Raw genomic sequence first — 23,219 nt, 5'->3', positions numbered from 1 at the left:
CTGTCATAACTACCATGGTGAGTCTTTAAAAGAAGTCCATGGCAATAATTTGTTCATGATTGGTATTAGTAATTTGTCATGCATAAGTGTTATTTGGAAATCCTGTGAAAGATTATTCATTATCCCTTCGTGAGCCTCACCCTGGGGCTCCAGCAGACGGGGGATGTGGAGCTCCCGCTCAGCGAGGTGAAACGCCTCTTCCAGGTTCTCCTGGTTGCTTCTCAACTGGACCAGTGAGAGATCGGCCAGCTGTGGTCTGAGGGAACACAGGATGGCCAAGAAGGCCTCCCCACTTCTCCAGCTCGACTTAAAGTTCTTCACACTGATGGAGCAACCAACCCTAGAGACAAGAAACAAACGCAGGAGCAAAAGAAAGAAGAGAAATTGGAGGAAGTGCAAAATGTCCTAGTGTGGCAGGAAAATGATGGCACACCACTGCAAAGGTAGTTCAAAAGCCATGAGTGGAGATACTCAGATGGCGGGCTGTATATTCTAATGGGTCTGCATGTGCGATTTTGCACTTTCAAACCCTATTTTGCCCTGCAAGACTGAATTTCTTTCAAATAAACAGAACAACGATCGCAACAATGAACAAACATTAAATAAAGAACAAAATCCCTGAGAAAATGTCACGTCTGTGCTGAACTACGCTGCGGCCACGCCCCCCTGATCAACGGTGCACATTCACTCCCTTGTCGCCTGCAAATAATGTTTTTTTTGTTTTCTGTTTCCTTCCGTTTTCGATTTTTGGCTCATTTTACCCTAATGTTAGATTATTTTTTAAATGTCAAAATATTGGTTGGAGATATAGATGGGGGCGCAAAAAAAAACTGCCCAGCAAAAAAAATAAAACATTTCTTTGACACAGGAAGCCCAAATGAATCTTACTGGGTCGCCTTATTTTACAGTTTGTGGGTCGGTAGAATGAAGTTGCACAAGCACTGACAACGTGAGCTGTTCATGAACTTTAATGAAGACCAGAATGTATGACTGAGCCAGTCTGAATTGTGACAACATCCAACAGCACATACACAATGGATTACTTACTTCAGGCATTGGTCCCTGACCCACATGAGCAGGGCCTTCTTAGCAGATAGTCTAAAGCGTGTGTGGAGAGGTGACGTCCAGCCTGAGGGGGCCGGACTAGCTGGGACTGGGCAGCCAGACCAGGAGTCCAGACTGGCCAGAGAATCGAGGGAGGAATGACATGAACTGTAGGAGAGGGTGCTGGCCAACTCTTCAATCTGAAATACAGACAGTAAAACTAAATGTTGTATATCAAGTTATCAGTATCTTTAAAATGGTATATAAATGTCAAATCTGACCAAAATGTACAATTTCCAGTCAGTACAGGCTCTCAGGATGACTGAAGCATCACAAGCTGCTGCTGCTTCTTCTTTAGTTAATGTGTTTTTGCCACTGGTACTTACATGACAGTGCAGGATGACGGTCCATATGAGTCCGAGGATGATGGAGGGTCGTCCATCGATGATATCTGCGATGCTTATGTTCACCAATTTGATCTAACCAACCGCAATAAGGTGAATACAAACACACCGCACATTCAGATGCCATGTCTCTTTTGTGGAAACTTACAGATTGTCTCTTGAGAAAGTTCAGTGCTGTCTCAATGTTGGCCCTCTGCTGGAAAACCCCTCGGCCTCTTTGTCTTTTCTGTGGAGACGAATTACAAAGTCAGCTTTGTTGGGATAACAATGTTTCTATGGGAACGGTTTTGTGGATTTTGTCTGCTGGTGAATTACAGAACGCTGGAAGGAATTTCTGAAATCTATTCATCTCCCTGATCACAGAAGCACATCGTAGAAACTCACCATGGGTTGGCTGCTAATCACCTCCAACAGGTCCAGCAGCTGTGATCCATCTCTGAGGTCAGAGAAGAGGTCTGACACAGATGAGGGAGGGCATCTCTGAAAGAACGCACACAAATACATCTTAATGACATCAAAACAAAAGAGTGGGCCAGTTCAGGTTCAAACTGTTATCCAGTATTCATTTCACCTGTTCTATCTACTACAGCAGGTGTTATTGTATTAATAACCCACATGTATGACTAGCCTAAAGTTGTGTAGTTAAAAATACAGTCAAACGTTTTGAGAAAAATATACAGTCTGAGTTCCTTCGAGTTTAAAGCCCATTGGATGCTTTCACTTCCTGTTTGGGCCTTGGAGCAGCCTTATGGATGGAAGCTGTGATTGATTGATGAGCAATGTGAATGATGACAGGAGGAATAATGAAATGCTTTTAAATGCCTGTTGTGAGCATGCGACACCCAGGTGCATTTCCTTTGCTGTTTTTCAACCAAAACTTGCTGCAATGAATCTGGATTCACTCAAAAGTCTCTGGGTCGAAGCTTTGGGTCACAACAGTGAACGTTGTCCTCAAAAAGGAAGTAGCTCCTGTCGAGTGTTGTCAGTGGACTCAGATTGGTGTAACAGATGACAGGTTGTCAACCAGTGATTTTAGAGCTCAGTCATATGGACATGATGTTATGAAGCAGTGTCTGGATTCATATTACATGGCGTCCTGCTTCTTCAAAATATTTATTTTAGACGTATGTTAATTCTGGTCCAAATATTGCAGGTTTAAAAGTATACAAAACTCCCAGCAAATGCACATCTGTGATACGGTTTCGCTTGCAACATCTCCCAAATTAAAAGCAGGTTTTGGAAAATATAGAGGACAAAATATCTCACGCTTTTACTGAACCCTACATGAAAGTAAAAGGCCAACAGGTGGAGTATTTTAAAGGGACATATCATGCCTTTTTTCAGGTTTACACTTGTATTCTGGATTTCTACCAGAACATGTTTACATGTTTTAATGTTCCAACCACACACAGTATATTTCTCCGTCTGTCTGAATATACCTTCCCTGTATTCACACTCTGCTTTCGCGCCTGTCTCTTTAAGAGGGCTGGTAGGTTCTCAGAAACCCAAATGTATGTGCACAAGCACATTTTGTCCCCTTAAAAATATTAAAACTAAGCCATGCAATACATGAGTAGCATGTACACCGGCAGCCTTGTGCCACATTTTCTCTTGAGTCCCTTTCTGCGTCACTTGCTTTTCTCTATTGTATTCAATAATATATTCCAACTGCCACAAAGATTATCTCCAAAATGACATATGGTAAATGGGCTATACTTGAATTTCGCTTTATATATATATATATATATATATATATATTCTTTTTATCTTTTTTTAATTAATTTTTGTATATATATATATATATATATATATAATACAATTTCACAGCTGAATGTAAACCTTTGTGTGCGATATATTCAATAAAGCACCGGGTCTTTATTTAATTCAAAATATTTGATAATACCTCGAAAACAATGCTTTCACAGGCATGAAAAACAAATTAAAACCATCCGGGAGCCTTTTTATTTATTTATAAAAATCGGTTCCGATCAGTTTCTTGTTTTCTTCAACAAATGTAGAGAACGTGAATATTAATATATCCTTTCAGCGTCACACACAAATATATCTCGACTTACCTTAGCCAGTTGAGCATTTATCCAGTTGGTGAATGTTCGTTTCTGAATCTGCTCGTGCTCCACTGTGGATGAAGCAGACAAACACATTTTAATCTATACACGTTCAGGACCACATGTATTTAAATGCGTTGGTACAATTATGAAGTACTGAATACTAAAATCCTCTTTTCGCAGATAAAAAAAAAAATGGATTTAAGAAGCTTGTGTTTGCTGGCAAATTTGTAAACACAGTAATTAGGTGGTAGATTGCATCCCTGGGTGGTCTCCGTCTCCTTAATATGACAGTCTACATGTCACACTAAATACATTCCAGTAGATTCCTCAAAAGCAACCTGGCTGTCTCTGACGTCAATACTAATCCAGAAATCTCAGAATAGCAGCGTATATTGCCGAGCTACTCACCGACATCAGAGGACAGGGGGACTCTTCGACCCTCCATGCTTTTGACTATTGGTCAAAAGTCCCATGAACATATTGAGTGAAGTTTCCACTTAACTTAAAGTGTTTTACTTCTTTGACTAGAGCCGTTCCTTCCTGCACAGCGAACATGGCGAGAATGACCAAACAAAAGAAGCTGTGGAGACCTTCTTTTCTGATTCAATCAGTAATAAATACACATTTCACTTCCAGCTTTATAAACCTTACAATTGCAGAAATCAGATCTGGTAATGAATCAAAGTCAGTGAGTCAGCTGCTCGTTTAGGAGCGTGCCCAAGCAGGAAACTCCTGGGCGTTTTTAATCCCTCGACTCCGCCCTCCTCACCCGACGTGCCCAGTGCAAACAAAAGGCTTCACCACATAATAACTTTATGCTTCAAGCCATTGTAAGTTGGCATTGGTCAAATATGTTCCACACGTTTATAACAAACATAATGCGGACACAATTTAATATTCCAAACCCCTTAATAACATTCTGTGTTTTGGGGTCTGTGTCTCCTTCTGAGTGTGACTGAGAATGATGACAAGCAGTTTAGTCTAATATATCTGTGATGTGATCTTTAAGTGGAATAGCAAACGAATAGCAAAATACAAAATGTCAGCGCGAGTGTTGTGGCTCCAGGATGCCGAGCGCGAACCTCGACTCGACACTAACACCTGTTACCTGTTGCACTGTCTGTCTGGAGAGAGAGGATCCTCTCTTGTTCCTCTCTGGTTTTTTTCTTTTCTTCCCCCCTGAAGGTTATTTGGGAGTTTTTCTGGTCCGATGTGAGGTTTGGGGCAGGGGATGTATATGTACAGATTGTAAAGCACTCCGAGACAAATTTGTAATTTGTGAAATTGGGCTATACAAATAAACTGAATTGAATTGAATTAACAAGACACAAATAATGGAACTAGCTTTAACCTGACAGTTGCTCTTTATAGGCGGGTTAACTGTGGTGAGTTATGTTCCTTATCACTTTTTATTTTCACTTTTTAGGAACTCCTTCAGGTTAGGAATGTCTATCTCTCATCAGAGAGATGGACCCCACATTGAAATAGTATCTCCACACATTTCAAAATGTATCCAATGTATTCCAAGCGTGGGATTAGACTGACCTTGGAGCAGCATGTGCATGTTGTCAATTTCCAATGGAATGCCTCCATCGTCCTCCTCTGCTCCACCTGAAGCCATGAAGCCTGCAGGTGTCGCACCTCAGGAAGGTCCAGAAGACGTGGATTTGTAAATGGTCCACTCAAGAGAAATCCACAATGCCAAAAAGGGAGAAGGAAGAAAAAAAACGCCACGAGTAAATTACTGCAGTGTCAAGGTTTGCTGCGTCCACTGCCTGATTTAAAGAACGCATCCACGCCCTAAGGTTACCACAAGTACACACTCAAACAAAGAGCTCAAAGAGGAGGAAAAACTGCTGTGTGGAAAGAACCCCACTGTCATAACAAATATAGATGGCCCGGTTACAAATCTTCTGCATACCTGTAGCAGGTCTGTAGTTACTGAAGGCAGCGAGTGCACACTGGGTTACAATGAAGAGCCCAGTGGAGGGTGTTCTATGTGCAATAAATGTCCTCAGCTTTGTCCTTTCATATTGGCACGACTCTGTGCCGATTCACGGTGTTGAATCCCTTCAAATAGGACTTGGCCCGAGGTGGTCATAAACGTACCAAGGTGCCTCTTGCCTATTGGAGCGTGAGGACAAACAACACTGGAAAGTCCCGCCCACGCGCACCGCAGGCCCAAATCACTCCTGCAGGCTCTGATACCAGCTCAGTAACCTTTGGTTGAAAAGTAATCACTTCCTCACAAATCTCAAAGTGTTGAATCTTGTTATTTGTGTTTCTGGAAGCAAAAAACCCCACAAGTGTTTCTGATGTCTCCCTGTTCTTCTGTTGACTTGTGAGCTAGTGCAATAATGTAACAGCTGAGAACCAAGGACGCTGGGAAAGACTTTTGATTTGTTGCATTCATTAACTCATGTCTGCAATATGCAGTATGTCATTAAAAAAATATGAATTCTGCTTTCGTTTCATAATTCGTGATAGTGATCTTTTAATTATTTTCCAGAAGATTAAAATGGTTCACCAGCAGCAGAGTGTCACCCAAGTCCAGCTTTACCCTTGAGAGCAGTGCCAGTATTTTATTTATTGTTGATGGTGCTATGGTGAGCTGACTGAGCCGGTGGACTCAGTGTGTCACATAGCAGCTGCACCCTCACCTCAAATGTCCACCTCTGATATGGCAGTGGCACAGGGGCCAAGGAGCAGAACAAGACACGTGGTTTAATTGTTCCACTGGTCAGTTGAAAACTGTGTAGCGGTTCAATCAAAATGGGGGACATGCCATGATAACAGTGTATTTAAATGTGAGGCAGGTTTTTTTCCCATGTTAAAATCTTATTGTAATGTTTTACTATGTAAGACAATATAGATTACAACAGCTGATGGTCATCAAATTCTGGCTATTTTGACTTATACAGACCAATTATTGATTTTTCAGCAGTCTGTTATTGTTTATCTCAAGTCGTGGAGCCAATGTGCAACACTTAATGTGAAACAAGATGTAAGAAACTCATGTTGACCATGTTATTGGACTTTGAGCCACAAACAGAATTGTCAGATTGTTGAGCAATTTAATTTGACACAGGTTTACTTTGTATCACTGGGGACCATATCAGATTTTATTCCTAAACATACTGCCGGCATACTGTTTGAACAAGAAGTAACAGTCTTTCTTTTGACAAAAAATGTTTTAAAATGTTGTTAACTATAATTATTGTAATTACGGTTTTAAAGTCAGGTATAACATTACGACTATGTTGAGGAAATGTTACTTTCTGTATTCTTGTTGTTCTTAGTTTGTACTCTAGGTTGAAATGCACTTATCTGTAAGTCGCTTTGGATAAAAGCGTCTGCTAAATGACATGTAATTACATCTACAGTATGCATGGACTGTGTTCAATTCAGGGTCATTAATTCTGAATCGGTGAACAGCACATTATCCCCACATTTCACAATTCCAATATTAATCTTGTTGAGCATTCATGGACACATCCTCAAGGTGGAGCCAAGAGAGCTGAACAGGTCATAAATAAGATAATCGTGTATCTCCACCAGGTGGCGCTATACACCAAACCCCGTGTGACGTTCTACTCAATTGAGCGTAGAAGAAGAAGACTTCCTCCACGACTTTGACGCCTCGCAGCAGCACTCGTCCTGACCTTCTCGCTGCGGCGCGACGAACTGAACGGTAAGAGGCGATGTTCATGCACTCATTTAGGAAAAGCACCTCATTAAACTCAAAACCAGCTGTTGTCTTAAACCACAGCGGTGGAAAGAGAATAATATATTGGGTGTTACTTGTGTAACTTTGGCAGCTGTAGCGTCACCCAGCTAGCTAGCCGGCTAGTTTCATGCTAGCTTGCATTATTTGTATTTCGTACCGCAGAGAAGACGCTTCATACGACAGCCAGGGTCACTGGTGGAAGTTAGCTGGACAAGTATCATGAAGGCAGTGTAGAAACCATCTATTCGTTTAACGTCTGCATGTATTTATATTCGTCCCTGCTTTAATGCTAAATATTTAGAGGTGGTAATGTTAGCACGAACCATGGCGTTAGCGTTACTTTCAGTTAAGTTATTGGGACCCGCCAATGAAATAACATCCCACCTACGGCCGAGGTAAGTGGTATTATTAGCTACCGCTACGTTGACCGGTGCCTATCCGTTCGGTCAGTGTCTCCTTGGTGTGGATAGCCATTAGCTCGGCGGACACAGCTCGGGGTCAGGGCAGCATTCAAGCCACCAGGCTAGCTTTACGTTGAGTAACCACATTGTCTGATTGAAGAAACCAGGATCCACAACGTAGCTTTAGTCTGTTTTAGTCTCACGTATTTAAAGCATTATGCGAACAAAAATAAGCTTTGAGAATGAATTAAATATCGAACGTAGTCCTCAGTTCAGCTTTCTCTGTCTGCATGACACGTTGGTCTTCTTGTTATTGCTTTACTCGAGTACCTGAGCACTGTTTTGACACTATGCTTGTTGCTGTCACCCTCAGATGTCTGGACGCGCTTTTTCCACTTGGTGGGGCAAGATGAGCCCTTACTACACGAAGGCCTACCAGGAGTTGTGGGTGGGCATCGGCCTCATGTCGTACCTGTACTACAAAGTTTCCTACGGAGGTGTGTTCAAAGCTGACTCATTTGTACATGTTGAATCCAAACTGATTTATTGTGGAGTAATGCCGTTGGTCTTGTATCGAAATATGGCATCCTTGGAGTTGACAAAAAGTTAGAGGGTTGAATGTTTTTTTTCATGTTGTGCAAGATGAGTTGGATCAATCTGCAAAAATCACCGATTGATATATCACAACAAACGGTAACACATTGTTATACACGTATGCTGAAGTGAGTTACGAATGTGTAATAAATGTGTCTTTCAGTGCTGCTGCTAAGTTTAAGTAGATGGAACGTTAGATATACTTAAAGAATACACTGTGCCTCAGCGGTTTGGGTTAATGTGAGTACTAACTGTTGTTTTTTTATTCCAGGCAAAAAGGCTGTGGAAAAAAGTAAGTAGCCAAAGATTTTATTGATTAACACTGTAATTATGTTGGAGCAATGATTATATAGACTGCAACACAATAGAGCTGCCTCTTGGTGCATTCGCCATTGTTGCCAATCAATCACTGATACATGGCAATATCCAAGAAAGTGTGAGCTATTTAATAGGTTTATTAATTGTAAAAGTAAATGTGTTGATTTTAAGCACAGGTGTTAGAGTGATTGCGTGATTACCCTCCATGTCCTGGGATTCTGCAATCAGTTTTTGGTGGTGGAAGGTTGCAGCAGTGAACATGACACTGGATGTGTTCAATGTTGTGCAACTACATTTCCTCTAGATGTCACCAACAGGCAGACTTTACCAGCAGATTTTTTTTTTTATTGGTGTGGGAACACATTCATGATGGTCTGCCAATGCTTTGTTGGACAGGGTTCGATTAATGAATGTGTATCATTAAACGTATAACATGTAATTTTCTTGTGTTCCTCCTTTTGCAGAGCCTGGCCATTGAGTTTTCCACCACGACAACCAACCCTCCACCTGCTCTGAAATGAAGCCCAATCCGGAGTGCAGATATCCAGCTTAATATTTGAATTTTTGTTAATATGGAGCAAATAAAGTTGCTATCTAAAAAAACCATGTAGTTTTCATTGTTGTCTTTAACTGAGTGTCTTGTGCATTTGTTGTGACTTTAAAATAATGCCTTATAAAAACTAAGTATGCAGCGATGACTGTAGCCACAAAGCTATCAACAAGATGTGATCGGGACTTGTCCTTTAACTCTCACGTAAAGCAAATCTCAAAGACTGCATTCTTTCATTTACGTAATATTTCAAAAATCAGGCACATCTTGTCTCAAAAAGATGCAGAAAAATTGGTTCACGCGTTCGTTACTTCGAGACTGGATTACTGCAACTCCTTATTATCAGGCTGCTCTAATAAGTCTCTTAGGTCCCTCCAGTTGATCCAGAATGCTGCAGCTCGTGTTCTCACTAAAACGAAGAAAAGAGATCACATCACTCCTGCACTAGCTGCTCTGCACTGGCTCCCAGTAAAATCAAGAATCACTTTTAAAATTCTTCTCTTAACGTACAAAGCCTTGATTGGTGATGCACCATCATATCTTAAGGAGCTTGTAGTACCATATTGCCCCACTAGAGAGCTGCGCTCACTAAATGCGGGACTACTTGTAGTTCCTAGAGTCTTTTTGTGTACGAAATGTTAATGTGCATGGCGAGGCGTAACTATACCCGTGACGTACATGTTTTGCAGTAAAAAAAAAAAAGAATGCCTTGAAATCAAGGAGTAAAGTAAAAAGCATAGAAACACTGTAACGCACACGCTCTGCATCTCAGAACATCGCTTGAGTACATACATATAGAATAATACCCATTCCGCCCAGAACATTTAAAATTAAATGACTTGCATACCATCTCATTTGAACAATGGGGCCAAAAAATGTTGAGAAATCATGCCTGAAAAGTTCCTGCATCTATCAACCACCACCCACGCACACACCAGCTCAGACGGGGACAGTTTCGCAATCATTCACGTGTGTGTGTGGGCAGGTTACCACACAGTAAACCTGAAATGACACTTAATACAAATAACACTTCCGACTTGCTATCAAGGTTTCGTGTGCGCCTGTTTCCGTGCGCGCGCGTGTTTGTGTGCACGTGTGTTGGGGGGGGGAAGAGAGAGAGACACACACACACACACCGAATGACAGACAGGGAGAGAGAGAGGGCTCGCGCTCCCTCCCACCGCTCGTGCTCCGTCTTTCCTACATTCAAACATGGCGAAACTCTTTGACATTTTACCACCACCACCACCTTCACCATCACCACCCTCAGCCTCCTTCACCTTCTCGTCTCCACCGCCACCATTGTCTTCTCCACCACCATCGCCATTATCTCCGGTAGCGTGATGACCCGGGAGGATGGAGAAGCTGTCGGCGAGCCTGTCGGAGATCACTTGGAGTCCGTTGGCGCTGCCGCTGGACGCGGTGGTCAGCAAGTTCCGTCTGCCCACCCTGGTGCGCCTGGCCCGCGGTAAGAGAGCTCCTGCGGGAGCCTGGGGCTCCAGCACGGCCGGTCGGGAAACTTTTCTAACGGTTGTCTTCTTGTGACGACCGTTAGCTAGTTTACGATGAACGCCGCGGCTTCACATCCCCGGAGTTTGAGTTACTGTGACAGCAGTGAGGATACATAGCGTTAAATATAGTTCTCCGCTCGGGGAAAAGAGGTGAACTCAAACTTTCATCAGGGGAAGTTTCTTTCTAGTAGTTTCTTATTCTTCTTTTTTTGGACGAGTGTAACGACGCATGGGATGTCAGAGTAAGAACAAGTGGAGCAATTTACGGAATAATCTCCACGGAGTCAAGATTGACAGGAACATAAATACCACTTCCGGTCAACACTTTCAAAAACAAATCATTTAAATGTACAGTATACTTTAGAAATAAAAATGTAATACATTGTCAATAATTTAGAGATAGTTTAAAGTTAAAACAATTTGACTAATAAGTGAATTGCTGATGAGTTGATACTCCACTGACCAGTTCCTGAAAGATGTCTTTAGTGAACTGCTTCATGTTACTGTGACTTTAGGCTGGTGATGTTTTATAATGAATAAATCGAGATTAGAGACACTCTCCTGTTATATACCTACTCTATTAATGAGATGAATTAATTAGTTTGTGCAGTGTAAGATCTTGGATGGGCTTTGCTATTGTATCACTAGGAGCCCAATAAAGATGTAGCTCAGATTTGGTTTGAATTAAAAAAACTAATGAGTGCACGCATTACTCAAATAAAGTTTTTACTAAAATGAGTCATGCTATCAAATACAAAAAGACTTAAATAGCACTCTAGATGAAGTCTATATAGATTTAGACAGCATCGCTGTCTAAGTAAATTAGTTTGAGGCCTTCTCAGTCAATCATGTGTGTTTTTGTTCATCATGTGCAACGGTATTAGACATTATGGATATAGTTCGACAACAATTTGGGGAAGCCACTTTTTGGTGGACGAAGTATTGAATATATTGACACTTTTTATTGACCAACCCAGCTGTTTGGGCACATTTGGTGCTCTTATTTTGAAACTGACACCACTTTATTTCCGTTATTATTTTTATTTAAATCTGGCCACCTTGACGCAGCTGCAGCATTTTTTTTTTCTCGGACACCGACTTTTTGTGACTTTCATTCGGGCGCCACTGAGTCACATTTGTCTCCCTGTTTTCTCTCATTTGTTTCCCCCGCGAACACGAGTCGCTGCTCCCCCGGAGCTGCGTTCTCTTGCTTCGGGAGCGGCCGATGGGTGTCATCAGGGCCAAAAGTTGTTCCAGTTCAGCGAGGCCTGGAAAGCCACAAAGTGTCTGTTGTGCTGCTGAAGTGCTGCTCAATTCTTTTCATATGTAAATGATGTAATCTGTCGGTGAACGTGGGGAATACTAACGAGCAGCGACGAGGAGGGAAAACCTCCCAACTTTCCTTCGTGGCACCGAAAACCATGGCTCCCTCGAGAATTACGCACCGTACTTAGAGGGAGAGACCGAGAGGGAGAGAGAGAGAGAGAGATAGAGAGAGATAGATGACCCGCAGGTGTTTATTAACCCCGCTGAAGTTATCCCACGGATGCCTGCTTGTTTGCACACCCAGCCAACCCAGATGATGGTTAGTTATTTACAACCAGGCATGATCTTGCATCGTGTGCCAGTTACATGTCACTGGTAATAGTTTTGCAGTCTACTGTTGGAGATAAATATTTAGACTCTCGATTACTCAACGATAATTCACCTCACTGTGGACAGTTTTCAGTCGTGAATCGGCCTTGTGTGCGTTTCAGACTATATGTCAGGACTTGGAGAGTTATGGAGCCAATATGTGAAATCTACGCTAACAACCAATCCAAAATCCCCAACCACCAATCTAACGAAAAACAGAAAATGCAGTTCTCACTCGTAAAATAAACGATAGACCTATCAGCAGTTGTGGTGTCAAATTGTCTGAAACTCTTTAAAGGTTATTTTATGTGGGACAGAGATGTCAGAAATGTGGGACACTGAATCGTCTACAAGGCCCGGGAAAAAAACTTAAATCATGTTGAAAAAACTTCTCCGGTTAGTTAGGATCCACTTTTGCCTGCCTGCCTCTCTCTCTCTATCTGTGTCTGGTGTTCCCTCTCTCTCTTTGACATTCTAAAATACATCCAATTGAATCAATCAATAATATGCACGTAATGAAACAGAATAATTAAATGTAATTACTGTGAATGGATTAATGAACATGTATCCCTTACATTATCCCTGACGTCAAAAAGGGAATACCTTCATGCAAAGAAGGACACGCATTGCAAATATGTCTGCATGACTTCATAACCACGGGGAATAAGATGGAAAATGTGTCTTTTTTTAGATTTGGGTGAAAGCGAGCCTTTAATTTAACCTTTGACCTGTCATCTCATCGTGTCTCCGTGTCTGTGTTCAGTTAGATTAAAAGGCTCGGTTCCTGCAGCAAGAACAGAAACATGTGGATCCATGTGATCTGTGTGTGAGTCTGTGAGAGGGAGCTGTGTGTGTGTGTGTGTGTGTGCGCGTGTGTGTGTGTGTGAGGGGGTAATAGTGGGTTGCCGGTAGTGGGATCCTGATGAGTAGGTAGGGGTGGTGACCCGTCACTAATAGTGGTAATTATGGACACAGAACCCTGAATGCATGTGTGTGGGAGGAGTTGTGAAGAGCTTTCGTGGTTTATAGTTTCCATCGCTGAGCTACTCAGTGTGAACATATACATTTTAAAAACCTGTTGACAGACGATTTGTTGATCCGGATCCATTTCTGTGTGTGTGCTCCAGGTGAATGTGTGGAGGGCCTGTCGGAGGAGGACGTGGTGCTGCTGCACTCCTGCCGTCAGTGGACCACAGTGACGGCCCACAGCCTGGAGGAGGGGCACTACGTTATTGGACCCAAGATAGACATCCCTCTCCAATACCAGGGTGAGCGTATGCTGACACACACACACATACACACACTGCATTTCTACATGAGGACTCTACCGGGAGCTCACACTCTAACGGGTGAGCTTGAGGTCACCCAGAGAAATGTCTTATTTAGGAGTTAGTCAAAATGTCATACTTAAGCTAAAAATATCAATTTCTCCGGAAATTGTCCATTTCCTCTGCGGGGGAATTAAATGTAACAAACATTTTTGTCACACGGCCAACATCGTCCTCTTGCTCTATTTATGTAGGAGAAAAAAAAATGTCTCTTTGGGCAAACAGAGGCATAAAATAGACGCGGCAGCATTAGATATTGATGTCTTAACTTTTATGGCAAACATATAAAAGGGTACATCTGCCTTGCGTTCTGCAGGGCCGTGGGTTCAAACACCGCCCTGGTTTACTGCAATCTTTCTTTGTAGTTTGGCGGGTCTGAGGGATACCCCGGTGCTGCGTGGGTTTTGGGACTTTGTGTATAAAATGATGCGCAAGACATCAGCATCACCGAGTGGAGGAAGAGGATGCGAACCTCCCGAAAGGTACTCAAGGTGAACTCGCCGCTGTAGCCCCGGTGTGACCTTGTGGTCGCCTCCGGTCCGTCGACCCGTCTTCTTCCTGCTGAATGAGTCCCGTCAGTATGACCTCACCGGCGCTCCGTCCACACCATCCCATCGGTCAGACTGTCCTACCAGTCACATTAGTCGCCGTGTAACTGGATCCTAATGCCTCCTCTTCATTGTTTCCTCCAGCGCTGATGTCACTTCACATCGCCGCCGCCGCCGCCTCTCAGGCTCCATTTTAGGAAGAATGAAAGAACACGTGGGTGGGAGGCGCTTGTGTTGAGATCATTCACATTTTAGACGTTGCGTGCGAGCGCCAATATTGGCAATATTAGCCGTCAGCAGCAGGAAGTAAACAGAGTTCAGTCCCACATGTATCAATGTATCCAAGATGTGATGAGTAAACAGGAGCTGTATTGGTTTCATTATAGCAGAAACACTCAATAAGGGCGGAGTTAACAGAACAATGGTTTACCCATGGTTTTTTCAGTAATTTAGTGTTACATTAGTTTTGATTACTGTAGTATTGTATCGTTATGATTTAGCATTAACAGCAATGTTCCAGGAGGATGGACACAATTGAAGAAGCAGATGCTGTGATGGGCTCTGATACGGGTCAAGATTCAGTAACTCAACAGTGTCGTTCATTCATTCATTTTCACGACAAACCATCCCGTCACAATTAACTAAAGACCCGTATCTATAAATCATGAGAAGAGCAAATTTGTGGGAAAACGCCGGCCACATTTGCTGCCACTTCCGCATCAAATTATATCATCATGAATAAGGAGAAAAAAAAGACATTTCGATTGGATTTACATTCGATGAATCACAACTTTGTTCTTCCTCATCAGTGAAACAACGAGAATGTACGCCAGCCTTTTATATTAGATCCAATGTTAGAAGGAGGCTGCAATTCTGAGAACTATGTGCTGCAGTTAAATGAACGATTATAATAATATCATGACCCAGTCTTTGGGACGACTGCTCTAGATCCACAAAAGATAATAAATGGCGTTTCTCACATGCAGGCTGAGGACTGAGCTTCATGTGTTCCCCCTTTAAGGTCCTTTTCCATCAAATGACCCAGGGACTTACGGGAACAGTGTTTTTGTCTTCCCGCCACATCACAAGCACCACATAGATAAAGAACAGTGGGAAGAGGGCGACTTCTGATCTCCTCTTATTGTGTCTCAAACTCCAGATCCAAATTCCTGCCAGATTGCTCCTTGTTTGACATTCAGTTGGAGTTATTTCTTTAGTTTTTCTGGCACGGCTTTGAATTTTTTTGTTTTGTTGCTGGATCGAGCCGACATGCTTTACAGCTGAGAACCATTTCAGCGATGCATTCCTGTAGCCGAGGAAAAGACAGCCAACGATAGCCCTTTTAAAGTCATGCATTCTTTTGCGGACTACTTTTGTGTCTCTTTAAATATGACAGGTGAGTTGTTGTTGAGCTAGAGGCCACATCGCCAGCGGTGAGCTAATGTCTGTGCGATGACTTCATACAGGAAGTCTAAATAAGCTTAGGAGGAGAGCAATATAGGTTTCCCCTTGAGGACAGACAACAGGATGCACCCCCCCACCACCCCTCCTCCTTCTCGTCTTCTCTCTCGGTCTGTATCCTCCTCGGTCCATCAGGGAGAGAGGCACGGATGACTGAAGGGGAGAGGACAGAAAAGCAGAATGAAAGGGTTTCTGGGAAGCAAGCGGCGCCACAGCCACCGTCGTAGTGGGCGACCGGTGGCCAAAGCCCTACGTGTCGGGATTTAAAAGCCTCAGAGCGATTCCGATGTGTTCATATGTTGCTCCGGTGATCCTCTTCTGAGAGTTTCCGTTTCATTTGAAACTCCTCTTCAGCCGCTGTTATGGGTGGTTTGTTGTGTTTGAAAAGGAGCAAACCAGCAGCTGGTATTGTTCGCTGGGTGGAAGCTCCTCATCCTGGGGCCTGTGTTTGAATTGGAAGGTCGGGGCTGGAGGAGAGAGGGGGGGGGGGAGAGAGAGGGGGAGGTGCTGCCGAGGAGGACGGTGGAGTTTGGTATTCTGCTCAGCCTCTCAGACAAAAATACAACAACTTTCTCATGTCTCTTTCCTCCACACACACACACACACACTGTGAGGAGAATCCTCAGAGGGTTGCAGTTAAATGCAATCTGGTAAACTTGTAAATAAAGAGAAGGGATTGTGTGATTTAAACAAAGATGATTGTGAATTCCTAAAATGTTTTCCAACATATAAAAGTGGCCACAAGCCTAAAAAAAGGGGTTCAGTTTACACACAGGTCCTATAGCTGTACGAGTGGCGAAGGCTTACAGACAGCGGAGGGGATGAGCACGGGGAAGAACGGATGGAAGTGTGTGTGTGTGTGTGTGTGTGTGAGGGTCTCCATGGTGATTTGTCTCTGCTCTGCGTGAGAATGGGGCCCCTTTATTGGTTGCCATGCCAACCCCCCGTCGGCTGTCGATTGGCCGAGAGCTGGTGCCAGGTCACAGGTCACGGAGGTGTCTTTGTATTCTTCCCGTCCAAACGGTGTCTCCTGCGGATGTGTTTGAATTAAACTGCGGGGAGGCATAAAGAGAAAAGAGGAACAAAAACAACTTTTCACTTCTCCTTTTTCCTCCCTCTCCTCCACTCTTCTCTCCTCTTTCCTTCCCCACCTTCATTCCTTTCTCCTCACCCCCCCCCCCCCTTTTTCTTCCATCTTCCCTTTTACTTCTGGGCTCACTCCCCTTATTCTTCTCTTGCGCTTTCCTCCACTTCCTCTTCCGCCGTCCATCTTCGCGCCTCCTCTCCACCTTTCTCTTCTCTTTCCCTTGTCCCGCTTCCATCCTCTCTGTAGGAAAGTTCAAGTTGTTGGATGAAGACCGAGACGTCAGGGATCCGGTCCAGTATTTTTCCAGTGTGGAGGAAGTCGCTGCAGTTTTCCCCGACCGGGTCTTCGTCATGGAGACGATCACTTTTAGTGTCAAGGTTTGGAGCAACGCGAGATACCTAACGCACACTTAACGTTTCTGTCATGCAAGGGCACCTTCACACATCCTCACCTGTGTGTGCTGCAGGTGGTGTCAGGGGAGTTCAGTGAGGATAGTGAGCCCTACAGCTTCACTCTGCAGGCTGGAGATGAGCTGTCACTCATGGGGAAGGCGGAGCTCCTCTGTGCCACGCCCTCTAAGGAAAAGACGGGACTGAGCGCACTCTTGAGGCGCCTAGGGAAGACTCCTAGAAGTACGTAAGGCCAAACCGCCGAGTGCCGTGATTTACGGGGACGAGAAGTTCATTCGTGAAAGGGAAATGGATGATTTTAGCAGTTGGTTCAGTTCAAAGATTAAAACTTCTTTATATTGTGGTCGCATTACCCCTCCGTGCCACCATTAATGACTCCGTCTCCCATTCAATTCAATTTTTTCAATTTCAATTCAGTTTATTTGTATAGCCCAATTTCACAAGTTACAAATTTGTCTCGGAGTGCTTTACAATCTGTACACATAGACATCCCTGCCCCAAAACCTCACATCGGATCAGGAAAAACTCCCAAATAACCCTTCAGGGGGAAAAAAGGGAAGAACCCTTCAGGAGAGCAACAGAGGAGGATCCCTCTCCAGGATGGACAGAACAATAGATGTAATGTGTACAGAAGGACAGATTTAGAGTTTAAATACATTCAATGAATGTGACAGAGCGTATGAATAGTTCGTAGAAGGCATATTCCACGATGGAGACCTCCACGATCCATCAGGCAGATGGAGGTAGAGAGGAGTGGGCGGAGTCTCAACAGGCATTCTTATGTAAGTTTGCGTTTTCCTTTTCAGCTCCGTCAGACTCGTTTCAACCGAGTATTTGGGACTTAACTTAACTTTCTCTCCATCACTCGACCAGGCTACAGACTTCATCAGAGGGTCTATGTCCAGGGCGTCACCTCTCCTCTGTGTTCAGGTACTCTGACCCGTGGCTAATCCAGCTCTCTGCCTCTGCCCCCTCAGGTAAAACTCCATGCCTGGTCTGTATGAACCATCGCACCAATCAGAGCGTCAGCCTGCCCTTTGGTTGCCGCGGACGCTTTTGCACACGCTCCCCTCTGGAGCAAGGCATGCTGGGCGGGGAGCACACGGTCCGCAGCATCATCGAGAGGGTCCGCCTCCCCGTCAACGTGTCCGTGCCTTCGAGACCGCCGCGAAACCCTTACGACCGCCATGCGGTCCGAGAGGGCCACCGCTACAAGCTGCTGAACATCGTCAGCAAGACGGTGGTGCTGTGCATGGTGCTCCGCCGACAGGAAGTCTCCCCGTCCCACTTCCTGCTGCTGCGCTGCATGCCCCGGTTCAACGTGGCCGACGCCTCCCTCCACGCGGCGGCGCTCGAGAGTCTCCTCTTGCGACACGCGTTCGACCCGGACGCCTACTCTCGCGCCGTCAGGGAAACCCGGCCGGAGCTGGAGTGTATGACGGAGGAGTGCGTGAGCCCGCGGCGCTCCCGCGTGTGCGCGTCGGCTCAGGACTCCTTGGCGCCGGCGCTGCAGCACCTCTCCAGGTGCTGCTACGGGGGCGGGGTTTCGGACAGCCTATCGCAGCGCTGCAGGGACTCTCTGGGGGAGGGGCCAGGTGAGGAGCGGGAGTACGTGACTCCCGAGTGGACTGAGGCCGAAATGAGGATCAGTGAGGAAATCCCTTACGAGGAACTCTGGACCAATCAGAACGCAGAGGGCTCGGGGAAGGAGCCGAACCTCATCTCCTTTCACTCGACTTCCTCGTTGGAGGGTTCTCTCGGTACCGTGGCGACGAGAGTGTCGACCCCGCCGCCCGTACCTCCAAAATCCGAAGCTGTGAGTGTCAGTCTCCACCTCCCGTCCTTCTGCTCGACCTTCTGTCTCCCTCTCATCCGTCCACAGCGGCATCCGGTTGTTAAAAGTCAGGATGCCCGCGTTGAATTATTCATACATTACAGCTTTTAAACCTCACCGGCCACATTCACACACCAACACACGCCGACTTCCTGGAAAGGAGCAGTCCATATGCTCACAGCTCATGAATACACATGAATACATATCACCGAGAGCTGTGGAAATACTGATGAAGTCTTTGGTCTTAATAATTACTAAATTAGTCTTGATTTGACAATAAAAGATGGCCCCCGAAGCAACAGTCTGAACAAGTCAGCAGTCAATCATTTCTCATGATTAAAACATATTTCTCCGTCTTAGAGGTTCAGTGAAATTAATATTTCGTTATATTTAGCTCGGCCATGTTGGCTGTTGCTGCTATTGCCAGCTCATCTCATACTTGTTCAAGTAAAGCAGCGCGACTAGTTCTGCATTTATATCAGGAATGAGGGGATTTAAGGCCACTATTCTTTTCGTTTTAAATTTAAATGTAGATTGTTCTTCCAGAAAAAGTAAAGAATGCTCCTCACAAAATCCCAGAGACCAAGATAGCATCTTCCAGCCTTGTCGCCTAAAAGTGTAACAAAACTAAATAGTTTGTCATATTTTCTTTAACTATGTGAAACTGAATGAAATAGCACAAAAGTTAAATTTCTAAATGTCCTGGAAATGTCAAATGCATCACTTCCTAAAACACATTTTCTCCATTATCCATTGTTGAAAGCAGATATTAAGGATTTAGAAACGTTCATGTTTTCAAACTTCTCCTACGTCTACTTCTCTTAACCTTTTAAGTTCAGGGTTGTTTGTGCAATAAAAAACAAGCTCATTCTTCACATATTTCTCATCTTGTTTCATGCGTCTCTTGTTCGACTGGAGGCTCTCACACGTAAAACAGTTCATTCCATGTTTCTGTTGATCTGCTATATTTCCCTTTTTAAGTGAAAGTCTGAAACATACAAAATCCAATCCACTTCATCCAACCCCATGATTCTGTGTTTAGACAAACAGGAAGTACATCTTTTATTTAGCCTTTTGGATGATTGCATCTATGTTGAATGGCCACTGATGATCCTGGGAGTTTGTGGATCCCAGAATTTTTTTTAAAAATGTTGGTGGTTTCCAGGTGCTACGCTTTAACAAACTCCAGTACCAGTAGAAGAGCAAATAGATTACATGGTGTCACGTATCGTATTTATGGCGTCCGTGTTTGTAAGTCAGCAGCAATTATAACGTGTTGTTTTGTTTAATTCACTTTCTTCCAAAGTGATGTCAGCTACAGAGTGTGTGTGTGTGTGTGTGTGTTTGTGGGCGTTGAATTAATGTCTGCAATACAGCTGGATTACACCCTGCCAGACACCGCAGTCTTGATTCCCTGATATTTAGCTTGCCAAGACACAGTTTGAGTATGTGTGTGTGTGAGAGAGAGAGTGTGTGTTTGTTTGTGAAGAGCTTGCTACTGTGTGTGTGTGTGTGTGTGTGTGAGAGTTTGTTTGAGGTGTAAAGGTCACCAAGTTTGACATTTACCAAGCAGAACATTGGGAGAAGCCAGCCGAGACACACACACACACACACACACACGCACACACACGCACACACACTCCCATGAAGCCTCTTGAGAAGTCAAGTTTTAGGAGTTAACTTTTCCGCTGCTGTAGCTCTCATATTGCGGTGTGTGTGTGTGTGTGTGTGTGTTTGTGTGTAGGTGAGAGAGGAGTGTCGCTACTTGATCGCCCCTCCGGTTCCCCCCCGCTGCTCCAAAGGGGTCAGTCCGGCGCCCAGCCCTCCCGTCCCACCTCGCTTCCCGAAGACCTCCACCTCCACCTCCCCGAGACCCAACCTCTCCTTCTACTCCTCTGGACTTCAGGACAGGTGCAGTGTGAAGGAATCACGAGCACACGTGTTCGGAGTGATCAGCATAATTACAGACGGCGTTGTCAGCCTTTAAAGCGGGGGATGGTCTTCAAGCTCAAACTAAACTAACCACCAAATCTCTTCTGTGTTGCTCTTTCATGCAATGTGGAAGTCAACAGAGACAAACGGCAACTTCCTCTTGAGAAATAGACTCACGTGTTTTGTTAGACAGGTTAACACATGACGTCGGCTTTTATACATTGATAGCTACATAAAGCACCAATATCGACAATCTCGAGATGGACCACAGATATCGTCCTAATTGTGCCACACCTGCCGCCTACATTACCCAGAGTGCAATCAGACCGTCAACGGACTGGTTGGAGATACAGAGGTGCTCTGCTGGTCGTGAGAAAGCTACAATGTGATATGATGGAAAGCTCCAGAGCGGCTTCCTCCAGGGTCTTGCGGTGGTATTATTTCATTAATTGGCATTAAAATATTGTAATTTAAATACTGTTGAAATAATCGTCCCTAATTATTATTCAAAAAGTTTTAACCGACAGGTCAAGATTCATTTTGACCTGCAAATCACAAAATAAATGCGTACCAAGAAATGACTTGTTGTTATGGGAACCATGAGCCCGATGTGATGTGTGTCATGTGACCGATACCAGAGGCTAACATGTCTGTGTCGTGCTCGGTCCCAGCTGCTCGCCCTCCCCAGATGCTTCGCTGTACTGTTACCCGTGTTCCTGGGCGGACTGCCCGGCCCAGAACCCTGCCAGTCCCAAGCTGGTCTCTGCCCCCCCTGCAGACAACACAGCCAATCCTCAGCCAGCACAGGCAACCTGGGCCGAGCCCTGGGCGGACTCCTTCTCCTCCTCCGGACCTCGACTGAGGCCGCCGCCTCCGCAGAGTCGATTCGCTCCCTTCGGGGCGCTGAACCCCTTCAACCGCCAGTCCCCTTGCCCCTCCCCCGAGCCCGCTGCCACTCCCGCGGCCGATTCCTCCAGAGGGGCAGAGGGCGGTGGGATGTCCGCCACTGAAGGGCTGTCCCTGGCCCCTGACCCCACCTGGAGGCCTCCCGCTGACCTGTCTGTGCTGTCATTGGAGGAGGTGTCGGCCTGCCTGCGGTTCATCGGCCTATCGGAGGCAGCCGTGGGGGTTTTCCAGAGGGAGCGGATCGACGGGAGCCTCCTGGTGCAGCTGACCGAGGACATCCTGTCACATGACTTCCACCTGAGCCGACTCCACGTCACCAAGATCTCACAGTTCATACAGGGCTGGAGGCCCAAGATCTAACACACACACGCACACACACACAGTCCTGATAATGTGCCTGTTGGCTCCTGAGCCATGCTGAACGTGCCTTCCACTGTGACCAATGGGCTGCTGAGCCCCACTGACTCAAGCTGAGCTTTTCTGAAGGAAACCACGCCCCCCTGTGGTCAAAGGATAGAACTGACACTTGACTGGCTCCCATCGATCTGACAGACAGACTCCATATTTCCAGTCTGAATCACAGGCTGTGGCTGGTTTACGAACAAATGGCTACGACGGAGAGCCACATGAGGAAAATGCCCTGCTTCAGTTCACATTCAGGCCAGATACAGAGAGACAGCGAAAGGTTTTAATTTAAGCACTTGAACCCACATACAATCTGATATGAGAAAACACGTCTTCATGCTGCAGTAACGAGGGGTTTATTGTGATGACGGCCTCTATTGACCAGTGGGTCATGTAACCACTCCGATGTGACACTGAACCTGCTCCCTACCTGAGCCTCTCGCACGCTGCTCTTCATCTTTGCATATGAGGGTCAGCGGCCTGTAATTGGCATAAATAATCATAGTTAGGATATAAGAAAGAGATAGTTGTTTAAAGCTAAATGAAAATATATATAAAATTATCAAAAGGCACTCAATAACGTAATTACGTTTCTGGTACTGATTATTGATTCACTGAACAATATCGTACACTATTCTGTGTGAAGGCCATGTTGTACTTTGGGAGCGTGACATTTTCTATTAACATTCCCTGTAAGAGTAACTCGAGATGTTCTTCTGTCTGTTGTCACATATACAGATGTGTTCTCAAATGTACCTCAGATCACTTGTTCAGATATGCTTGATTTAGCCGTGAATAATAATAAATGAAATGACACTCCGCGATATGTCCAGGTGGCCATTTGTTTACGTCTTTATTAAACATTACTAGACACACGGCCGGCTGCTTGGAGGTGAAGCACGAGAAACGGGAGGAAAAACCCGACGACCCGTCAGAGACGGCACCATTATGAACTCTTGGAGGATTATGTTGCATCAGATATTAACTGTTGTTATTGTCCAGGTATCAAAATAATAAAAAATAACATCTGCCTTTTAAAGTTCACTTTCTGAATT

At 44.7% G+C, this 23,219-nt stretch overlaps 3 protein-coding genes across 4 annotated transcripts in view; 2 read left to right on the top strand and 1 right to left on the bottom strand.

Moving 5' to 3' along the window:
* The window catches only part of LOC130202391 (nesprin-2), an 83,236-nt gene extending 78,039 nt beyond the window's left edge, over window positions 1-5,197 (bottom strand). Inside the window, 7 exon segments of the mRNA XM_056427895.1 lie at window positions 141-340; window positions 1,048-1,244; window positions 1,431-1,523; window positions 1,597-1,674; window positions 1,833-1,928; window positions 3,524-3,585; window positions 5,063-5,197. Coding sequence (XP_056283870.1) covers window positions 141-340; window positions 1,048-1,244; window positions 1,431-1,523; window positions 1,597-1,674; window positions 1,833-1,928; window positions 3,524-3,585; window positions 5,063-5,138 — 802 coding nt within the window. The 5' untranslated portion in view covers window positions 5,139-5,197.
* A 1,919-nt stretch (window positions 5,198-7,116) lies between these two features.
* atp5mj (ATP synthase membrane subunit j) lies at window positions 7,117-9,163 on the top strand. Its single transcript, XM_056428311.1, has 4 exons — window positions 7,117-7,208; window positions 8,019-8,142; window positions 8,511-8,531; window positions 9,022-9,163. Exons 2-4 carry the CDS (start codon window positions 8,019-8,021, stop codon window positions 9,033-9,035), a joined length of 159 nt encoding a protein of 52 aa, XP_056284286.1. The 5' UTR covers window positions 7,117-7,208; the 3' UTR covers window positions 9,036-9,163.
* Window positions 9,164-10,281: 1,118 nt separating this feature from the next.
* gareml (GRB2 associated, regulator of MAPK1-like) lies at window positions 10,282-22,983 on the top strand. 2 transcript variants are annotated; one of them, XM_056428763.1, is made up of 7 exons: window positions 10,282-10,575; window positions 13,381-13,521; window positions 16,924-17,054; window positions 17,144-17,309; window positions 18,065-18,903; window positions 20,666-20,832; window positions 21,525-22,983. In XM_056428763.1, the coding sequence occupies exons 1-7, from the start codon at window positions 10,464-10,466 to the stop codon at window positions 22,117-22,119; spliced, it is 2,151 nt and encodes a 716-aa protein (XP_056284738.1). In that variant the 5' UTR covers window positions 10,282-10,463; the 3' UTR covers window positions 22,120-22,983. The 2 variants fall into 2 exon arrangements, with proteins under 2 accessions (XP_056284738.1, XP_056284739.1); XM_056428764.1 differs by lacking the exons at window positions 10,282-10,575; window positions 13,381-13,521 and adding an exon at window positions 13,831-14,063.
* Window positions 22,984-23,219: the final 236 nt, after the last annotated feature.

Source organism: Pseudoliparis swirei, chromosome 12, assembly GCF_029220125.1.
Source record: "Pseudoliparis swirei isolate HS2019 ecotype Mariana Trench chromosome 12, NWPU_hadal_v1, whole genome shotgun sequence".
Taxonomy (NCBI): Eukaryota; Metazoa; Chordata; class Actinopteri; order Perciformes; family Liparidae; genus Pseudoliparis; species Pseudoliparis swirei.
Note: the sequence above shows the minus strand (reverse complement) of the source record. Positions and strands in the feature narration are given on the sequence as shown.

Coding starts and splice junctions, on each gene's coding strand:
- atp5mj (XM_056428311.1), top strand. CDS start 8,019: ATGTCTGGACGCGCTTTTTCCACTTGGTGGGGCAAGATGAGCCCTTAC. Junction 8,143..8,510: donor CTACAAAGTTTCCTACGGAG/GTGTGTTCAAAG, acceptor TTTTTATTCCAG/GCAAAAAGGCTGTGGAAAAA.
- gareml (XM_056428763.1), top strand. CDS start 10,464: ATGGAGAAGCTGTCGGCGAGCCTGTCGGAGATCACTTGGAGTCCGTTG. Junction 13,522..16,923: donor CATCCCTCTCCAATACCAGG/GTGAGCGTATGC, acceptor TCCTCTCTGTAG/GAAAGTTCAAGTTGTTGGAT. Junction 17,310..18,064: donor CCTAGGGAAGACTCCTAGAA/GTACGTAAGGCC, acceptor CTGCCCCCTCAG/GTAAAACTCCATGCCTGGTC.